The sequence below is a fragment of the Ovis aries genome, chromosome 10 (assembly GCF_016772045.2).
Source record: "Ovis aries strain OAR_USU_Benz2616 breed Rambouillet chromosome 10, ARS-UI_Ramb_v3.0, whole genome shotgun sequence".
NCBI lineage: Eukaryota > Metazoa > Chordata > Mammalia > Artiodactyla > Bovidae > Ovis > Ovis aries.
The window spans coordinates 84,699,832-84,722,132 of NC_056063.1; the positions used below are offsets into that span (position 1 = coordinate 84,699,832).

At 46.9% G+C, this 22,301-nt stretch overlaps 1 protein-coding gene across 2 annotated transcripts in view; it reads right to left on the reverse strand.

The window, feature by feature from the left end:
- The window catches only part of ANKRD10 (ankyrin repeat domain 10), a 31,580-nt gene extending 10,615 nt beyond the window's left edge, over nucleotides 1-20,965 (reverse strand). Inside the window, exons 1-4 of one of the 2 annotated variants that reach the window (XM_027973795.2) lie at nucleotides 20,614-20,965; nucleotides 16,621-16,773; nucleotides 12,667-12,758; nucleotides 1,588-1,823 (exon numbers count right to left, since the gene is read on the reverse strand). In XM_027973795.2, the coding sequence (XP_027829596.1) occupies nucleotides 1,588-1,823; nucleotides 12,667-12,758; nucleotides 16,621-16,773; nucleotides 20,614-20,823 (691 nt within the window). In that variant the 5' untranslated portion in view covers nucleotides 20,824-20,965. The remainder of the gene's footprint in view (nucleotides 1-1,587; nucleotides 1,824-12,666; nucleotides 12,759-16,620; nucleotides 16,774-20,613) is intronic. The other variant, XM_042255068.1, reaches the window with a different exon arrangement.
- Between the last annotated feature and the right edge of the window lie 1,336 nt (nucleotides 20,966-22,301).

Sequence of the window (22,301 nt, forward strand, 5' to 3'; positions counted from 1 at the left end):
AAAGTTGTACCTTGAGCTGAATGCGCAGAACATGAATCTCTAACTCAGCTGACCAAGATGAAACCTTGTCTGGAAGAGGAAAATAAAGTCCCCAAACACCTGCATAATTCTTCAAACCCAATTTGCACAGCAACAGGGCTGAGGATGCAAATTCTTAAGTTTCCAGGAACCCTTGGGAAGGCTCTTCCAGACACACCAATAATGAGGAGACGCTGGCCAACTCAACTGAACTTGAACCCTGAAGAGACTAGTTTAAGAGTCTTTAGGTACGTTTGAAACTTCAGTGAATGTTAAGTGACATCTCTTTAAAAACGCTGAACAGAATTTAGGGTTTATCCCTATGCTCACATGACAGGGACACAGTGACCCCTGTACCAGGACACACTGAACTAACGACAGCATTCCAGAAGGCTCACCAGGCGGTGAACAAACCAGGGAATCGTTTTTGAAGTTTAGACATACCTTCATGTTCTGGGTATGACTTTTACAACATCTTTCTAAAAATTAGGCCCATAATTTGTACAAGTTACGAGTTTTAGAAGCTGTTAAATTCATACATTCTATAGACAAGTTGCATAATCACAACTTTTCACAGCGACCAACATCTTAAATGCTGTGAAGGAGATAATTCACTGTTTATTGACTCTGGGAGAAATGCTTTTGTCTGGATATGTGCCAGTTACACTGAAGAGGCACAGCACTGGGAGGCTCAGGCTGGCACATCACGTTTAAAGGCACGGGCCGCTCAGGTCTTCTCAGACTACACTGGAACGGTTTCTGTTAAGCCAAAGGGCATGGCTCTGTTTATCCTTGGCAAATCTTGTCTGGGCACGTAATTTCAGTGTGATTACTCTGTCACCTCTAAACTTCCCCTTCCATGTAAGTTTGCTAAACATTCCTTCGAAGCTACTAACGTCTTCTGATTATATACATTAATTCTTCCCCCTAAATGAAAGGGACACCTCAAAGAGTGACTAGCTGACTCTGTTTACTTGCACGTCCTGAAACCATCTAGAGATAACAAGCTGGAAGGACACTGAGAACCAGAACAACTTACCTTGGAGACGCAGCCCCTCAGTGCGGAGGCGGTGCGCCGGGCCCCGCTCTGACACACACCCCACACTGGGGTGTGGAGGCCAGCTGAGGCCGCGTAGCAGGGCAGTGCAAACATCTACCTTCCCCGATGTGAAACTGTAGTTTACATCAGACCAACAATTGTTGTAAGCCCAGGAAAACTCACAGGAAAAAAAAATGAGGCACAGGGGCGGATTTTTTTAATAGTTATATTTCAAGCAGGTACAACAAATGGGAAGACTCTAATTCATGGCAGGTGAACCTGGGTGTGCAGACAGTTACATACACACGTTTACACTTGGGCCGTAACTGCCCTCTCACAACCTCCCCTCTCGTTAAATGGCCCATCTTCCAAGAAGCAACACAGGAAAACCTGCTCCATCACTGTACCAGAGTCCTCCGGGCACAGCACCCCCAGTGAGGGAGTCATCTCCAAGGCGCGCTCAGCCGTAAAAGAGAGAACACGTTAGAGGAGGGGACAGGTCTGCCTGCCCCACCCACAAGCGGTCTCACCTGCGGTTCTGGCTCTCTTCACTCCAAGGGGTTCCAAATCCTCCAAGCATCTCTTGCGGTTTGTTCCCACACTAACGTGATTAGGAAATATACTCGGATGGCCTCCGTTTAAGGTGCCATTGTGATGGAAACGAGTCAGATGACAATTCTGGAGGTTCAAGAGAAACTGGGTGCACTCTCGGAAACCCTGGGTTTGAGCAATGTCTGCTGCCGTCAGGCCACTGGCATTTCTCAGGCTGTACGACACAAAGACACTGAATTACGCCCCGTTAGCACGCCCGTCCGGTCTCTGCTCCTGCTGCGCTGACTAACTATCTGAAGGCAGCATGGAAGAGCATACAGATTTACAGCAAGTCTTCGTTAAAGGAGCTGCTCTTCCTGTCTCTGTCACTAACTTCTCTCTCACGCACATCTGATTACTAAACAAGATTTGGGAGACAGTAATTTAAAAATCAACATACTAAACTTAAAAAAATAAAAGGCATCTTCCTATTTAACGTCTCAAAATCATTTTTTATGTTAGTCTGAAGAATTAAAATTTATACTAACTTCAGACTTAGCCTGAAACTGAATTCTGTATCATCTGTACTTCATCATCCATTCCTTTAGCTCCAGTAAAATCATAACAAACAAACATTTACTGAATTGTCCATGGCATTCACGACTGACTTCCTAAGGCGAAGGTGAGTGGCTTAACGACAAGCCAGACTTCGTACTGACACGTGACACCGTAAGTGGAAGTCTAGATGGACGCCCTGAAGCGGACGTACCGTCGGCCTGGAGATCTGAAAAGCTGAGATTTTTGAGATTTTGGCCATAGGAAAGCTTGCAGGAGTTTAGATTCTGGCATTTGAGAGCATATGAGTGGATGTCTTCTTCTAATACTGTCCTAGGAGCTCATCCCTGAGGCCGAGTCCTACCATCAAGAAGAATCAACATCACTCTGTGGTTAATCCCACTGACAAGTACAGGACCGATATCTCTGCACCAGCTTAGATTCAGACTAGTCAGGAGGGGTGGCAGAGCGTAAATGAAGGCTCTGAGTAAGATGGATAGGAAAGAACCCATTGAAATTGTAACTCTTAATTAGGAAACAATAAAAATTGAGGGAACAAACTCAACTCCATGATAAAATTCCCCTGGAAGACAAGAAAATACACTGCTCTGTGAAATGAATCCATAACACAGCAAACCAGGCTGCCAGCTGCAGGCTGATGCCGTGTCACTGGAGAAGTGCCGAGGAACCCAGGCAGCACCCAGCCCTCACGGCAGACAGCTCAGCTCCGAGCAGACGGGCCTCGCCTCGTCCCAGAAGAACAGTGCACAGCCCTGGACCCTTGTCTCCTAGATTACCACGTTAATGGGGGAAAACCATTTCAGAGAGAAAACTACAGAATCAGGGACAAGTGAGGATATTCCACTTTAAAGGTAACCATAGCCCTGTACTCCTAGCTCCAGCCACAATACTCGACAGTCCAAATTCAGAAATGAAACATCCACACACTTTTGGACAGTCACTAGATACGTTTCCACGTTTAAAAGCACGAGAAAAAGAAACGATTTATACAGTTTGAAGAAAGGGAAAAGCCCACACTCAATCTGGTCAGATATAAATGAGACAAGACTTGAGAATCCCCCAAACCAACGATATTTTCTTAAAAATAAAAGGCACTGTGTGTAGGACTGGGAACTAAAGCTGACATTTGCCTTGTGGCTACGATTTCTGATCAATATTATCCTGAAATTTCACAGTGTTTTAATTTTGACATATAAATTAAAGAAAGGAAATACCAGTTTTGGCAAAGTTAATTACATGAGTTATGTGCATATAAAATAATCATATACTTGATTTTTAGTATCAGCATGCTATAGAAATTTAACTTTCAAGTAACTTTAAGACTGGGTAATTTTTTTAAAGGGTGTATTTCCTTTTCAGAAGATACCATGAGTGAATGGTCCAAAAAGGTTTACCCTATGAAGACTGTGAACAGAGTAAGTTGCCACAATTAAAAAAAAAAAAAAGATTAAATCAACAAAATTTGAAAAGATGAAGACCTAGGATAAGCAGTTTATAAAATGATTTCTATAGATATAAATATGAACTTGCTCTCCGAAATCAGATTCAGAAATTAGAAACTGTTGCTTAAAATGAGGACACATAAAGCTGTCCGTAAAAATTACTCCTCTAGTGGATGATAAAATAAAGAGCAGAACACAGACTTTTAAAAAGGCATTTACACCATAAATGCCAGTCCACCGAAGAGAGCGGAGATGCTCAGGGAGCATGCTGACTTTTCACAGTCACTGGAAGCAAAGCTGTCCAAATTACATTCAGCCCCTTCGCTCTGAGGCAGCCCGAGACCGCGCTCACTGCGCTTCCACGGAAGCCCGAGGAGACCTAACAAGTAAGGCTGGCATCCAGACACCGCAGAGACTGTCTGTGTCTGAGGGGGCGCCCCCGAGAGAACACAGGCAGGGGCTCCCGCCACCACGGGGGTCCAACACGAACACGCCACCCAGCTTGGCTGGAGCCCAGCAAATTCCCAGGTGGGGTGGCACAGCGCCCTCACAGTTCCAAAGAACAGGCGCCAGAGTCAGCTCACGCTACGTGCCCCCACGTGGACCAAGAAAGAGCGAGCAATCATAAGCCAAGCTGGACTTCAACTGGCTCCTCAAATAACTCTGAGGGGTCAGAGTGATCCAAAAGGGAGTTCCAGACATTCCAGAAGACATACGGACAGACACCAGAATCTGGGCCACGCGGTAGCTGTGAAGAACTACTCGAGATCATGTCAGCACCGTCTTCGCAGTATTATTAGAAACGGGGACACACAGTATCCCTTCTCCACTTCTGGTGAAACCACGAAGACTTCGACCGTGAGATCTCTCAGTTACTCAGGACTGGACGCAGCACCCAGTTTCCCAGCGCTGGTGTTCCTCTAAAGCAAAAAGATCTGCGAGCGCCTGGGCCTGGCGCAGGACAGCAGGCCTCCCCATGCCTCCTTCCTCCACCTCGTGTAGCGTGCTCCTCTGCTCTGCTCACACTTAAACCCTGCTCCGCTGGCCGTGCAATCGTACGGGGCACAGAAGTGGGTGGGAAGGAGTGGATGGGGCCACCAGTTCAGGGGGCAGGCACTTCTTCTGAAAAGGGCTAGACAGCAGGGACTTCAAGCTTTCTAGGCCGGACTCCATTCTCTCGTTGTTGCCTGAAGCAGCCTTAGATGATATGCGAGGATTACAGTGCTGGCTATGTTCTAATAAACCTTTAGCTTCAGGCACTGGAATCTGAGTTTCATATATTTTTACATATCGTGAAATGAAACGTTATTCTTTTGATTTTCACTCAACCACTTAAAAAATGTAAAAATCACTCTTAGTTTATAGGCCATACAAAAGAAACAACGGGGGGACTAGCTGAGTAACACTTAACCAATAGGTGACATCAGTAACTAGTCTCCTACTTTTTAAAAATCCTGCTGCGGCACAGCTGATGGCCAACGTTAATTCCTGTCGTGCAGCAAGGCGACTCGGGGCTGCGTGCCTGTTTCCATGCTCTCTTCCACTACGGTCTGTCACGATGGAGCTATGCTGCCGCAGCGCCTATGCTCTAGTGGGGCCTTGTTTATCCATCCTGTATGTGAGCGCGCACACCTGCCGACCCGGAACTCCCAACCCCTGCCTTCCCCACCCCTTTCCCTAGGCAACGGGCCCGTTTTCTCTGTGAATCTGTGTCTGCTCTGTAGGTAAGTTCATATGTGTCCTATTTTAGATCCCACATGCAAGTGATGTCATATGGCATTTGTCTTTCTCTGACTAGACCACTAACCCTTAATAAGAGATGCCTATTGGTTCCTGAAAAATGTCTCTCTGGTAATTTTGTGTACTATTCAATTCAAACAAAATCGAACTTTTTTAAAAGGCTGCCCAATCTGTTAAACCACAAAATGTCAAATACCAAGAAAAATATCTGAAGGTAAACTTCAGAAGAATGTAAAAATAAAAGACTCTGAGAGAGCACGCAGAAGTAATATAATCATTCCTATTCCATTTGAGTGTTTTCAGTTGAAAGTTCAAAGTGTCTCACAACTGAATCAGGCAATGTACTTAATGTGAAGAAGGCGAAACTGCCTTTATAGGTCTGAATCCTCAAACAACCTCTTAATACTTCCTAAGGAGAGGGTTTTTAAGTGTACTCCACAGAGGCTGAAAATCATGCTGGCTTTTTGCTAAAGACTAGAATAAATAATAATTAAGTAGTATAGTTCCCAAGACACTTTAACAAAACAGGCTCAGGTTTTTAAATTCATTTTTTAATATACACTTTCTTGAGCATGTTTCAATTTTGACATTTTAGGAGCTGAAACAGTTACCCTGGTTACAACGTGCCTTCAAATCCTAATGTTCCAAGTGCAAGAAGATTTTAAACCTAGTGATTTTGCTAAAAGTCCAATGGGAGCTGGGCGCATGAGTGTGACTTGGGATTTACAGGCTCTATGATAATTTACACTCGAATGTGGTCTCTCCTTGTGTTACACTACTTTTTAAACAGTCAGGCCTTAACTCTTCAATCCTGAGGTATTTACTACACTTCCTGCTGGCCACGCCTACCAACCCCATGAGACTGCTGAAGAAAAAGTTAGTCTGGACTGCAGTCTGCAAACACCAGTCCAAAGGGAAATTCACAATATCTGGTAGATACTGTGCAAAATCACTCTAAGGAACTGTGCTCTGCATGAAAACTGGGGTAGTAATGAAAGTCTATACGTTATTTTTAGATTACATCATTAAACACACACACCAATTTATTATCTCTGGTTGACTGTACTTGGGCAAACAGACCAAACCTGATCTAAAATCTACCTGCCTCTGCCCACTTCTGAAACCAAAAAGCCACACATGGGATGTGCTGTTCAATTCTACTTCACCTCTCTGGCCCCCTCTGGTATCCATCTGAAGAGTCTCCGAAAACGGGCAGAGATTTTAAAAAATCAGTCAACTTGGGTGTTCAAATTGGGTCTACTCTGTTAAGGTTTTAGAACTGACTTTCTTTAAAGGCGGACACGAGCAGTTGCGGAGGCCGGAAGTCCGTCTGCTGCAGTCCGTTACGGACGCCGGGACAACCGCCTGTATTGGCAGACTTCGGCTTCTGTAACCGCCACTGAGACGACAGTCACTCGACCCATTTTCTCCCAACAGTTCCCAGTGCTCTTTCAAAATGGGAGTATGAAAACGTGGGAAGACAAAGAATAATATCTGCTGTGAATTATTCTGCTGAATCACTGGCAAAATAAATCAAGCTTTTTATACTCTACTAAAGTTAAAACATAAATTCTCATACACTATATTTTCTGTAATAAAATTCTGAATGGTTTATTACAACGTATTATACCTGAACAATATATCCCCAAAGAACTTTAGAACAAAGCTCCACTCTGCGGCCAGCTAATCCCCCATCTATTTTCCACTTACAGTGTCACAACATCAGAAGCCGTTCTAATAGTTTTCTTTTTTAAAAGAAATTTGAAAAACCACAGATCGAGAAGTATCTGAAGTACGTTTAGAGTCTGAGTCGTCACATCACCTTCAGGATGTTTTCTTTTTAATGCCATGGGACAATGAAAGATAACCACAGTTTTATATAAATAATATTTCTGTTAAAATTCTGATCTCAACTTAACTATTGTTAGTTTACAAATAAAAAGGTAGATATCATAAATTAGGGTAAGCAAAGCATGCAAATCTAAAGAATCTATATCTGAATTCCTAGATTAGCATTAAAACCAATCACCGCAACAAATACCTCAACAGTATGCCTCGTGTGGAGAAAGGAAGCCATACTGAACATTCAATGCCACAACCGTAAGGTTTCGGAGAAGCACCTGTGGCAGTTTCAGCAGTTTCTATATGGAATGCTCCCCCTTTCTAGGATTACTTGAAAAAATCAAGTCAATTCGAATTACGTAGCTGTAAAACATTGACATGTGTAGTTTTTACAGATTCAGAATCTTCTATGTGATTTAAAACGGGCAATGGTTCATAAAACAGGAAACTTAAATAATAAGGGATCACATATTTGCAGGCAACATTTTGATTGAAAATACATACACACACATGAGGTGCAGAAGCGCAGCTGAGCGTAAGCCCCTGTCACGTGACCACCTTGGCCAAGAGCTGTCGCTCCGAAACACTGCCTTCTCAGTCACTTCTAGTAATGTTTAGCATGAAGCCAATTTAATTAGGTCAGTATTTCAACAAAAGTTTAACAGTATGGACTAAAAACCATTAACTCACGATTCTGGTTACTTTAAAATTTGGTATGCTGTATCTCAAATACATTAGTAACTATTCCTAGATGGAAATAAGCAAATACATGGAATCATTAAAAAAAAAAAAAAAAAAAGATAAAACATTACTAAATGCCCATTTGTACAGACAAAACATTACAAACATCTAAAAAGTCTTCAATCAAAGAAAAACGTGTATTTTTAACCCTTTGGTATCCAAAGTCTCAAGTAAGTAATTATAAAAACGTTCTTAAATATATTTTCCAGGTAACAATAGGAAGAAAGTATTTTTTAAAGTTTCTACTTGAATAAATTTGGTGTCAAGTTTTCATTTCAAGTTCAACACTACTGGGGGTAGTTTTAATTTGCAACTGAACCCCAGCTATGTCTGCACACGTTAAAATACAACAGCATCATTCAGAGAGTCTGACAACACAGGTACCAGGCTCCCACTGTAATTTGGCAAAGGAAAAGGCGTCTGAATTTAGACATCACTGCTTTTATCTGAAAGCGCCTTTTATAAAAGCGGTGATTAAACAAATATTAAAACTGGGCACTATTCAGGTTGCTATGGCCACAAATCTAGGCGCCCCAGGCCCCCCATGAGCTGCTCCTTCCCAGCAAGCATATCTCAGCAGCGGCCTCGGAGTGATCCCTCCACCTGCTTGCAGTCGCTTAATAAAGGGAGCCAGAATCAGGAAACCCAGGCTGCTGAAGCGGCAAGGCCAGAACGGGGTGCACAGGGTCCCAAGATCAGAAACTACTAACTCAGATGACACTTCTCCTACAGTTCATGCTTGCACTATTACTCTGAGGGGCAAGTGGGTGAATAACTGAAAAGAAACTTCAAACTTCAAATGGGAATAAACGTCTAATAAAGTAAATATGGATTACATTTTGCCACGGGCAAAAGTGGCAAACCAACTTTTGATACTAACATTAAATATGCTCGTCACATGATTTGCCCCAGTGAAAATTTCGCTTCTAGATGGGGCTCTATGGGTCAGCAAATAAAGGTGGGTCATAAACCTGGAGCAAACTAAACCAACTCCATTTCAGTTATGAATTCTTAGAAGTTCAGCAAAATACTTTTTTTTGCAACACTGAAAACTCTATTAAGATCCCATGTTAAGACTTCTGTTAACTTTAATCACCTGTGTCCATTTTATAAATCAGGCAAGACAGATTTTTTTCAGAGTGAATCACTGAACTTGCCTATTTAAGGCCATGGATGCGTCTTTCCCTATCTGATGATCATAACTAACTTTCTCTTGGGATCAAAATAATTAAGTTAAAATATACGTAGCTCATTGGAAGATCTATCCAGTCACCACAGAACCAATGGCTTTTATGAAACACTCTCTTACAGAAAGCTGTGGACTCTGTCACAATTAGACACTGGCACCTGTATATAGTGATATTAAAATAGACTGGCAAACTGGCCTTTGATGCAAGCAATTCTGAATCTCTAAATCTCACTAAATCCATTTTTCTACTCTGAGGCATTAAAAAAATCTACTTTTATAGATTGATACGGAAACATTCTCCGTTATCTCTCAAGACAATAAAAATATTAAAAATCAATCAGTGTCAAAGTACTGAAGTAAAGCTAATTCAAGGGTAGAAATCCATAGTTTACAAGCTTGGGAGTAAAAGGTCATCTTAATCATCAGCAGACAGTGAATTTTCAAGAGTCTTTCTTGGAAATCACATTAAGACTTAATTTTATGTTGTTACTTGAATCGATTGGAGAGCTGAAGAACCAACTTTCCCATGGCACGATCTGCCCTTCTTCCAATCAAACACCCTCTCTGCGTTGCGAGCAGCGTTCAAATCGAGACCGCAGAGAACTGAACTGTCAGGAAAGCGAGGTTAGAGGTGGTGACAGCTCAACTTGACACAAACTTCACACTTGAGGGAAAAATGAGTGAGAAGCATCTGTAGAGGTCTGGATCACTTAGAGCAGACACACATTTAATCTGGCCACAGAACCGCCATAATCCTGCTGGTTCTTAGTTTTGGATGTAAACAGTGGCAAATTCCAACGACAGTCATGTCAGCGGAAATAAAACCTCACATGAAAAAGAAAACTTGGCACCAAAACTCAAGATGTAAAATAAGAGAAGAAAAAGAAACTCCATCAACATACTCACGTGTGGCGCTAGAAAGTGCGCCGCAGCGCGCGGACGCGGCATGCGTTACCTTACGGACGCGGCCTACATTGACAAGTAGGTTATGTAACAAACCGCTCTAGCCACGGTCGCCTGGCCCGCGGGCCCTCACCATTATCTACCCCATGGCCAAAAAAGCAGCAGCTTCAGATTTTGGCCACTTTATGTAGCAGATACACAAAAAGCAAAGTAGGAGTTAATAACAAAATCATTAATTACCACCAAGTGTGAGAAAACACTGATACAAGACAGCGCTTAATCTAGTCACAGAAAAAGGGAAAATTCCCACTACCCCATCTACAGCATGGAATATTAACACTCCAGTTCACTCTGAACTGGGGAAAAAAAAATTAGTAACTGTAAGTAAGGCCATTTTGTGCCCGTTGATGCTCTTAAAGCAAAAAGGCACTGGCCAGGACTGCACCTTACCATGTGGGCAGCCTAACAGAAAACAAAAGATCTAAGTATCATGATTTGGGGGGAATTAAACTATTATTTGTTGGTAGACTAAAAGTGTTAAACTATAAAAATGTGCAGAACAGATATTAAAAAGCAATTTACAATTTGGCTTACTGGCAAAATTGACATTTTATCTTTGTGTTAAAACTGAATAACCACACATACGACAGCGATTAATAATGACCACTGTGCTCTGCCTCCAGGCCAAAGACTTACAATTTTAAAAACTGCTTTTGGCTAGGAGGCTCAGGCTAAGCATTTGTTCTAAGAAGTCTGTGAAAGTTCAGACCAGGGAAATCACCATGTACAGGTCTCGAGGGTGGCTTATATGAGGAGGGAAAGCAAGCTGGCACTCAGGCCACGCTCAGGCACACTTGGTGGGAAAGGGACACTCGAGGGTCCTGTAACAAGGACAGAACTGTAAATAGGATGATCTCATTTTAAAAAGACACCTATTAAAAAAAGGACATCAAGAAAGAAAGGTATTTATTGGTTCAAAGGATTAAGCTATCCATTAAAGTGAATAAAACTTACATCTTAGTAATAAAACGCTCAGGATCAATCATTGTTTAGAAAACTAAGTCATCAGGAAGATCAACTTCTGATTATTCATTATTTTAATAAATGACAATTAAGGAATTTAATCAATTATCTTATGACTCTGTGTTTCATAATCAAAGCTTCTGTTATTAAAATTAAAGATCAGAGTTTTAAACCTAAAAACAGCAAAGAAAATGGCATCTATAACTTTGCTTTAAAGCAATGCATTGAGAATCATCTCAGTGCTTTTTAAAACTATGTAATATATTCATTAGTGAATCATCAATTGTTTTTACATTACCTTAAGTTATAACTACATATGAAGTCACAGGCTCCCTGCAATGTAACAGTTAATACAGGTCACAGTTATAACACTAAATGGCTATATAACTAAATGATCCAAGCCCATTACTAATGTCCAGTCTTAACGATATAATACTTACTGAAACAGAAGCTAAGATACTAAGAGATTAATGATAGCCCGTGGTATTAGACAGGCCTTACATTAACGTATATGGTTCTGCTGTCCAGGATCTATTTTCAATATTTATTATGATACAGAGTCAAAACAATGAAGTGGAAACCAAAGGGTTAAACTAAGTTAGTTTTGTGGGTTTTATTTTTCCCAAAGTCTAAATTTTCACATTTCCAATTAGAATAAAGTGATTTGTAATTAATTTTAATGAAATACTCATTACACTCAAGGTAAAACAAAAAAGCTGATATTATCACAGTTACTTTGGTTATTGTAGCTCTATAGCTTACACTCAACATTTAAGGGTGAAAACCGCATCCATTTTGTTAATGCTGTGAACTGCAGAAGAAAAATTTTTATAATAAATCTTTAAGAAAAAGTTAATACAAATAAATTTAATACTAAAGTAAATGTATAATGCCATGTCTAGCTAATGATTTGCATACACAATCACATTTTAAAATTAATACACTTAAATGCTAATATTGTTCTATGAAGCTATAAATAAGCCAGTTGATATAAACTGGGCTAAGACAAGGATATCCTAAAATGATGACATCAGTATCAAAAACTCAGAATGAGTTTGAAGTCTTTATTGTATATAGTTCCATTTTACATGGAATTATAAAATCATTAAAAATTGTAATAGGTTTTAAAATATAAGATGTTCTCACATCTAATAAAAGATGAGGAAATAAAAATTTAGAAGAGCTAATTGTCTGCAAGATATTTTGAGCCAGAGAGGCCTGAAAAGATAACGTAATTAGGCACTCACTCAAGGCACTCATTTTTAAATTAAAACTTGGCAAACTTTGAAGACTTGCCCACAGTGACACAGCTAGGCGGTGGTAAAGTCAGCAATGCCAGGCTCCAAACTTAACGGGTTAACTGTCTGTCATCTCCCTAATACGCTCGCTCACTCTCTCTCTCATGGCAAGAATTCCAAGGCTGCTGTGATCAAGGCCCCTTCTGCTAGCGGTCAATTTAACCCACACAGCAACCTGCTTACTACCGCCAACTCATCTAAAAAGCAAAACTACATTACTAATGTTAAAAACAAAGCTCAGAACTTGTGCTTGCTCTAAACCTGTCTCTAAGCACAGCACCCCGACCACATCTTTGGTTGGCATGAATAAATGAAGATGCTTACTCGACTTGAGCCCCGTTAGCCACCAGGGCACTAATGCAGTCCAGGCTCCCAGAGCGAGCCGCCTTGTGAACAGGAGTCTCGCCCTCACAGTCCTGAAACGACAAAAATGATACACACAGTGAAAACATTCAGATCCACATTCTGGAGTCATTAATGAAGGCCATGGGCCATCTCAGCCCTCTCTGAAACTCTGAAACAGAGCAAGGTGAGCGAAATTTGAGGCAAAACACGAAGTGCAGATGCAAGAGCGGAGCAGACCAAGGAAGGAGCACACGCTCCCGGATTTTCAGGCGAGAACCGAGCACTCAAGGGGCCTCTGCAGCAACGGCACATGTACTGCAGGCGCAACTGAGAAGTAATTCTTATGGCGAACCACTGTGCAGATGAACGTACAACGCAAAACCACTGTCCTCAGACAAAACCAGTAAGCCAGGCCTAACCCCCACGGCCTGGTCTAGTCTGCCCACATGTATCTAAGTCTCCCACAGGACATCCTGAGGCCACACATCACCTCAGGCATGCCCAGCACCCTCACTGCCCCAGATGTTTTATCCTGAGCGTGAATCAGCCCTACACTTTAAACAACACTGCTGAGATAAAGGGTCGAGAAAGACTAGGAAGAGAGAACGTGGGAGTCAGACAGGCAGCTCCACACAGTTTAGGCTGCTTGTGACGGGCGGCTGTGTTTAAGGACCTCCAGAAAGGCTGCATTAGAACCTGACCGATCCTTCAGAGGACAAGGAAATGGAAACCCACTCCAGTATTCTTACCTAGAGAATCCCGTGGACAGAGGAGCCTGGTAGGCTGCTGTCCACAGGGGTGCACAGAGTCGGACACAACTGAAGCGACTTAGCATGCATGCATTGGAGAAGGCAACGGCACCCCACTCCAGTATTCTTGCCTGGAGAATCCCAGGGACAGAGGAGCCTGGTGGGCTGCCGTCTATGGGGTCGCACAGAGTCGGACACGACTGCAGTGACTTAGCAGCAGCAGCAGCAGACCCTTCAGAAAACAACGTTGAAGGAGGCAGAGGAAGTGAGCGACTGACTCAGGGAAATGACTCTGAAGAATACAGTCATTAAAAAAAAGAATTACTCTACACTGTATGAAAGGACCCAAAAAATCTGAAATACAATTTCATTCATAGACTCTGGGGTAAAATAAAAGGTCAAGAAAGACAGCGATCGAGAGAAGCTGCTTCTGTTAGAACAACTGATTTAGGACTTTCTGCCTCAGAAATGCCAACAGTCCTTGAATCAATCATGTCCTGTCATCGCCGAATGGGAGCGTGGTGCAGAAGACCACCCGCAGTTGCGGGGAAAGACAGCGAGCAGGAGCGGAGCGACTGCGCACGGCGCTCGCAGGGGAGTGCGCGGCGGGGCTGCAGCAGAGCGCGCGGCAGAGCACTGCATAAAAACAACGCAACGGGAAAGACGCGACTGCTCACTGCAGGGAAAAGCACACACGTTTAAGCTCAAAAGTGGATAAAATCCCCAAGAGAATAGTCCCATTTTTGAAGAAAGAAACAGAAAATCATGAGTCTACACAGTAAACTACCTGGTAAAGTCAACTTAAAACAACTATAAAACCTGCCCCATTCTCTGAAATGGGGAGGCACACGCTACGGATGTGCAGAAAGGAGGCAGCGATCGCCCATGTGCATTGCCGGGACGAGCAGAGTCAAGACTCAGATGAGATTCTGCCAAGTAACACAGAGACAGAGAAAACAACACAGGACTTTAAAAACAATCTTTAGTATAAGAAAAAAGGTTTTCTATATTGTTTCAAGAAGATGGCGGGACAGCAACAGAAGGCAGAGAGGAAAGCAGAGCCACCCTGCTCCTACTTCGCATTATGCGAAGAGCCCATTTCAGCTGGGGAGGTCAGAATGAACACTATTTAAAGAAAACTGCAACCAACAGAATGAGAATCAAGAGCAATTTTATGGTTACTCACATCTCAAGTTCAGACCAGTCATATTTCAAAAATACCAAACAGCTTGTAATATGATTCTAGAACTATTGCTGGCAAACTCTGAGTCATAAAAGACAGAGGAAGACGTGCCAGAAATCCAAAGCAGAAAAGTCACCTTGAATTTTAATTAGAAAAAAAAATTTTTTCTAATCTAGTTATAAGAAACTCCAGGCAATATCAAGCAACAGCACCATCCTAGAAGGGGTTTTAAAGAGATGACTTATGGACTACAAAAATAAACCACTTAACCACGAACTCCACTTCCTCTTTGGGTAATCTCAGAGCACTGAGCCTTGAGATGGCACATCCAAGCTCCAGTGGCCACTCCTGCCAACCTCAGCAGTGGCAGCGAAGGCCTCCATTACACCTGAGGAAATGAGCTCAGAAAGGTTCGTAACTAACACGCCAAAAGATTAAGACTAGAATATGAGTTAAAACAAAACTTATTAAGACTAGGTTCCAAAAATTATATACACATGAAGAATAGGAAAAACCTGGATTCAGTTCTGTACGTTTGTGTGGGAAATGAAGAAAAACTGTCTACCTTGAGATGAGCCGAGAGGAAGACTACTGGGGCCTCAAGGGTCGCGGGGTGCTGGTCACGGCAGTCCAGCCTGGCAGCCGAGCCTCAGTCCCCCATGTGAGACCACAGTCAGCCAAGGCCCCCCCCAAGGGGGACGTCAGGCCCCAGGAACACCCCCGTCAGTGAGAGGACTGGGCGCGTGGGGCCAGGTGGGCTCTCGCAACACTAGAGGAGCGCTGCAAGGAGACTGGCCCTGGGGATATCCGCCCTGGAGCAGGGCTGGGGAGGGCTTCCACACAGCACCATCCAGAGCAGCTCAGGGAAGGGGCGTCTGCGGAAAATACCCAGCTGCTGGAAACCATTCTATGAAAAGGGGGCTTCTGGGCTTAAAAGTCTTTGAAACACAGCATTAGATGACTTCTTTAGAGCTCTCCAAATTAAATGTTACCTAACAACTTAATTAAAATCATCATGAAGAAGGTTCTACACTTAAAACTCCACATATATACTAAACAGTAACTACTGCTATTCACACTATCCTATCTCACTGATAAGGAAATTGAGTCACAACCAAGGAAACAGCTTGCCCAAGGCCACAGAGATAGGAGGCAGGGCGCACCCTTTCCACCAGGAGGAAGGGGGAGGAGAATCCAGGAGCAGGAAGGAGACCGGTGAGGACAGGCAACGCCTAGCGCCACAGCCACACAGCTGCCCACTCGGAACTCCCGAATTCTCGGAGAAAAGCGACAAAGCAGAGGAGGAGCCTGTGTGAGGGGGGTGGCGTGGAGGGTAACCGGTGAGCCGAGCAGCAAGAGATGGGCCTAAATCCAGGCTCTCCTCGTAGCCCTGCCCCCCTACCCAGGCTCACGATGAGACAAATGGCCCTCACCCTCACTCCCCTTCCTCACCGACCCCTGACTTAAACGGCTGCTACAACGCCTTTCCTCAACCTGGCGTCCAGGAGTCACTTTCTGCTCGACACCTGACTACCTCCCAGTCAGGTCACCATCCCCACCTAGTACCTGGAGCGAATAACTCAGATGGTAAATCTGCCAAAACTGACGCAACCAGATGACTGTAGGTGACTTCAGAGCCATTCTTCTGCTGAACAGGTGTGTCCTCACAGCCATTAGCGGGGATGAAGCTAAGGCAGCTGTGAGCAGGGAGCCAGGAAACCTAGGCTCAAGACCAGACTCCTTCCGCCACCAGCCGTGACCGCGGGCAGCTTGCTGCGGATCACAGTAAGTCACACAACAGGTGAAAGCACTCTGAACAGAAAGCATTGCGATGTGAAGGCCGATTATCCACAAATAGTTTAATAAACTTAAGTTCCAGTTAGCCCACAGGTAAAGATCCTACACTCTAATTAACGCCTCAATTTAAAACTCAACACCATGTAATTACAGCCGGAAGAAGAAAACAAAAACAAACCACGTCAATCACAGGCACTCCCTTACCGGTTTGTTAATGCTGGCTCCTGCTTGGATCAACCAGACGAGGCACTGAGGGTGTCCCCCAAAAGCGGCAACGTGGGCTGGGGTCTGTGCGTAACGGGTGGTGGAGACATCCAGGGTGGCCCCTGCTCTCACCAACTGTATCAAGCATTCCAACTTGGAGAAGAGCAGGAGGGGATAAAAGAGGCACAAAAGTCAGTATACCAGTAACTCTACTCAATCTAAACTCTATGGTGGAAACGAGTGGGGCTTTGCTAAACTTTTTTCTGTTTAACAAAGTAAAGGCATGCCTTCCCAATATCACAAAATTTAAAAGGCTTATTTAAAAACACATTTTTCCTCTTCCCTGTAAAAAAGCTGGTACACAGGAATAGGAAGTCAAAATGATGGACACAATATAAATTTAAATGTTTTTCCTACAGCTAACAAAACCAATATAATGTTGTATATCAACTACAGTTCAATTTTTTAAACAGCTCAAATCAGAAGAGACTAGACTGTATATTCAAGGATTTTGACCAGAACTAAGCTCTGCCACTTTCACGAGCCATTCTAAAAAATTCTGAACACTTAAGAGTGACTGGTTGGATTTTCTGCGTCCTGCACAGGCCGCACTCAGGCCCAGCTCCAGATCTCAGGGAGAAGACGGCGCTGAGCAGGTGAGAGGGCAGCACTTCATCTCGTCACAGTCTGTATAGAACCCCTTCCGCCATCAAGGATAAAACTGGCCGAGCAGCACAGGTGAGCTCTGCTCAGGCAGGTGGACTCAAGACAGACAGAAGGGTGGGAGTCAGGACGAGACTCTGCAGCCGGGCACCAGGATCACACTAGTCTCTGGAGAAAGAGCCAGCACACCCAAGTTACTCAGCAAGTGCCTACGCTGCGCCCAGCACTGCGAGGGAAGGTCTGCTGTCCTCAGATCGAGGACATTTGCCTGTTTCTCCTCCCCAAACACCATGCAGTCAGTGGGGAAAAAAAATTGCTCACTGCCAGCAATCCTCCTCCAGAGGACAGACCTCAGTTGAGGAACAAACGGCTACCCCTGGGTCTCACTCTGTGTCTCTTATCCTCTTTCAGCAATTTCACTGTTTCCTTTCAAAGGGTAGAGCACTGCCATCAACGATTTTGTGAGGATGAACTTGCAGTTGGTGGTACAGATTTAAAATAGGATTTGTCTTCAAGAAACCTGAATCTGAGAGTAAAGGCTGAAAAAGAGGTACTATTTTGGTATATTTTTACATATTGCTTTTATTAATGTACTGAGTGAAAAATGAAGGTCAATAATAGCGACAAGATGAGCAGGTCTCAAAGCCAACAAAAATGAAATAAGGATAAAAATCGCTTGATATGCCAACAGTAGTTAATCTTAGTATGAACTGAGAGGTCCCTAGACTAAAATTTGTTAACCGCGGTTTGATGAAGGAAAGCAGGTTTGGAATTTTGGAAAGATACTGTTCAGTAGGACACCTTGTAAAAAACAAGGTGTAATTAAGAGTTTTTAAATGATGTCTGGTTTAGTCCTCTGGGCGGGAACAAGCCTCATAAAACGGTGAGGTAATTTGTGCGTAGCTGGCACATTTCTAGGAACACAGATTGAGAGCTGAGAGTAGTTCACAGCATGCTCAACGCTCAGCTGGCTTTGCACAGGCTGAGAACAATGAAGGCTTGTGTGCATGCTCAGTTGCATCTGACACTTTTGCAACACCATGGACTACAGCCTGCCAGGCTCCTCTGCCCGTGGATTTCCCAGGCAAGAACACTGGAATGGGCTGCCACTTTCTTCTCCAGGGAACATCCCCGCCCCAGGGATGGAACCCACGTCTCCTGCATTGGCGGGAGGGGTGGGGTGGGTGGTTCTTTGCCACTGAGCCACCTGCGATGCCGAGAGGAGTTCACAGCATGCTGAACGGTCGGCTGGCTCTTGCACAGAGAACAGTGAAGGCCTGAGTGTGCGCCAAAGGAGGGAAGCTGCTGGCAGGGTGCGGGGAGACAGGGCTGAGAACCCTCATCAGGACCTCTGGCCTGACTTTCGCCCTAACAGCCTTTTCTTGCGGCCCCTTCCGCATGTAAGATCCCACAGAGCCGGAGGCACTAAAATAAAAGGCTCCGGTCACGACTTCTGGTCTCTGAGGGCCATCTACTACAAGGTGTCCAAGGTTTACTACCCACGTTCTGTACAAGCAGAGACTTGGTGAATTCAGCTGGTTTCATTTTTATTACAAAATACACATGCATGAAATTCACCACTTCCATCACCATAGCCATCTTGCTATTTTTAATTCCTAGAAATAGGGGAGGCACCTCTGCCTTGGTAAGTATTCTAAAGGAGTCCTTAAGCATTTTACAGAATGTTTGGGGTTGCCATGCTGTGTCCTTCTTAACCAGGGTAGGGAAGATCGGAATCAATAGGGGAACCTTTGCCCTAAAAACCTGCCTTGGCTATTACAAGGGTGGTGGTGGTACTGTTCAGTCCCTAAGTCTGTCCGACACTTTGGGACCCCATGGACCGTAGCCCGCCAGGCTCCTCTGTCCACGGGATTTCCCAGACAATACTGGAGGGAGTTGCCATTTCCTTTTCCGGGGGATCTTCCCAACCCGGGACGGAACGGTCTCCGGCACTGGCAGGCGAGTTCCTTATCCTTGGACCACCTGAGAGGCCCGTTACCAGGGTGCCTCTCCCCTCCCCCCGCCCCCCAAACACGAAGATGCCGAGAACCAGTGCTTTGAGAGTTACCTAGTTCAATGTGAAAACGAAGATGCGCTCAGCAGGGAGATGGCTCCCGGGCTAACTGACCGGCTGGGGAAATCCACATTCCAGGCTGCAGGGACACGCGCCGGAAGGCGCTTTTATTCTTGTTTATTGACACTGATTTCCCCGGGGATCTCACGGCCCCGCACGGCCAGCCTCCTCGCCCCGCCGTCGCGACTCCCTCTCACTGAAACAAGCCGACTTCGTTTCCCTGGGGGCCGGAAGCTGCTTCCCAAAAGTTCCCGCCTGGCTGTGACGGCAGCCGGCACCAGGAAGCCGGCACGGCCGCTTCCGAGGAGCCCGGAGGCCCTCCCTGCCGAGCACTCCTCGGGGCGCGGCACGCCGGCGCCTCCCGTCAGGCCCGCAGCGGCGCCAGCGCTCCCGCCCGCAGAGTCCACGGGCCGCGGCGCGCGGCAGGCCCGGCGCACGGCGTCGCAAGAGGCGGCCGCTCAGCGGCCGCGCCAGCACCCGCCGCGCCCGGCCCCGCGGGGACCGACGCGCGGCGGGCCACACCGACCCGGCCCCACGCGGCACGGGGCCCCCGGGAGCTTCGAGCGCCGCGTCCCGCCCGACCCCGAGACCTCCCACTCGGCCCCCGGGCGCGAGGCGGCCCGACCCAGGCTCGGCTCGTGGAGGTTCCCCGCGGAGAGCCTTCCCTCAGAGACGCGCCCGGGCGGCGTGGCGGCGCGGCGCGAGGAGGCTCCGCGCGGAGAAGCTCCCCTCAGAGCCTTCCCTCAGAGGGCCTTCCCTCAGAGGGCCTTCCCTCAGAGGGCCTTCCCTCAGAGGGCCTTCCCTCAGAGGGCCTTCCCTCAGAGGGCCTTCCCTCAGAGGGCCTTCCCTCAGAGACGCTCGCGCCGGCGCGCCGCGTCTCCACCACGGGCGGCCCTGCCCTCGGCCCCGCCGGCTGCGGACGAGCCTCGCCGGCGGGGCGGCGCCTCGCAGCCGCAGCCCGCGTCCGAAACTTGCGCCGCCGCACATGCGCCGCGCACGCCGGGCCCGCTTCCGCCGGCGCTCCCGGCGCGCCCCGCGCGCCCCTCGGAGCCGCGCTCGCCGCCCCCCCCGCGTCGCCGACCAAACGCCCCGGCCCCTCGAGGCGCCGCCGCGACGCCCCCTGTTTCCGCCCCTCGGTTTCCGCCCCCCCCGTCCCCGATGCACCCCGCGACCCCCGAGCCTCGGCCCCCGACCCCTTCTCCCCGGCCCCCGCAGCAGAGCCGCGGAAGATGGCGCCTTAAAGGGCCCGCGCCCACCTTGCCGAAGTGCGCGGCCCAGTGCACCGGCGTCCAGCCGTAGAAGGAGTCCTCGGCGGCCAGGTGGGCGCGCGGCGTCTGCTGCAGCAGCGAGCAGAGCGCGGCCAGGTCCCCGTCGCGGCAGGCGCGGTGCAGCGGGAAGCGGAGCGACAGCAGCTCCTCGCTGGAGAAGCCCGCTTCCACACCCGCGCCCGCTCCCACCGCCGACATGGTCCGTCACGGAAGAGCGCGGACTGGCGAGCAGAGAAGACGTCTCAGGGAGGACCCGAGAGGCCACCGCCGCCGTCCGAGCACAAAGGAGCAAGAGCAGCGCGGCCGCCGCGTCCCGCCTGCTGCCGAGCCGAGAGCGCACAGGGACGGGGCGGGGCGGGGCGGGGCGGGGCCTGCGGTGGCGGGCTGGGGGCGGGGCCGGAGGCGTCGGGGGGTGGAGCCAGGGTCTCTGGGGGCCGGGCCAGGGGCGGGGCCGGGCCAGGGGCGGGGCGGGGCGGGTGCATCTCTGGCTTGCATCCTCTGTCCAGACCTCAGGGCTGACGGTGTCTTGACTCCCTTAATGAAAACTTCCCGGAGCCGCAGGTTTTGGGTGCGGGCGCAGCCCCCTGAGGCTACGGCCGCGCGGCTCTAATTCTGGCAGTGAAACAGGCGGGGCCTCCGTGGGGCCCCGAGAGCGGTTCCCGCGCTCTGGGTCCTGCTTCTCAGGTGGGCTGCACGCTTCCGAGAACACACGGCGAAAACGCTGAGAAACCCTTCAGCACGCAAGGAAATACCAAACGCCCCCTCTGTGGTCGAGGTCACAGGCTTTTGAAGATTTTTTTCTGATTATGAGTAATATGTGAAAGTCAAAAATCATTTCATTATCAAGGAGTAACGTCTATTAAGGAGAAGGGAATGGCAACCCATTCCAGTATCCTTGCGCGGGAAATTCCATGGACAGAGGAGCCTGGTGGGCTACAGTCCATGGAATCGCAGAGTCGGACACGACGGAGCGACTGAGCGCAACCTCTCAACGTGCGTTCCTGTTCAGTCATGTCTGACTCTGCGACCCCATGGACGGTAGCCCACGAGGCTCCTCTGTCCATGGAATTTCCCAAGTAAGAATACCGGAGTGGATAGCCGTTTCCTTCTCCAGGGGGGTCTTTCCAACCCAGGGATGGAAGCCGGGTCTCCTGCTCGGCAGGCAGATTCTTTGTCACTGAACCAGGGGATTGCAAGTAGTCCTACAGGACTGAGCCGCTAAGCACGCATACACATTTAAGCAGCCGTCCCAAAACAGTCCAAAAGGATGCTGACTGCCTAAGCCATGCCACGCGGTGGCTGTGGATATGAGAAAGATAAGGGGCGGTCTCGGGAGTCCTGCTAAAGCCGATAGTCCAGCTGTTTGGTCCCAGGTTTTGCCCAACTGTTACAATTAGTACTAATTATAGATTTTCTTTAGGGCTGTTGTTTTTAAAATGTCCTAGGAGGAGAAAAGTATATTCATAACTCAGATCCTTTGTTTTTATTTGAGAAAGCAACTGTATATAAATGACAAGGTTTCTCTCCTTGACCAAACTCTACTCAGGCTCCCCTAAATTTCAGCAAGGCCTCAGCTTTTGGACTTGCGTGTTCGTCTCTGCATTGTCCGATTTTAGCGAGAATCCTGCTAAGTTGGTTTGGCTAGACTCCCCCATCTCTGATAACTATCTATATCT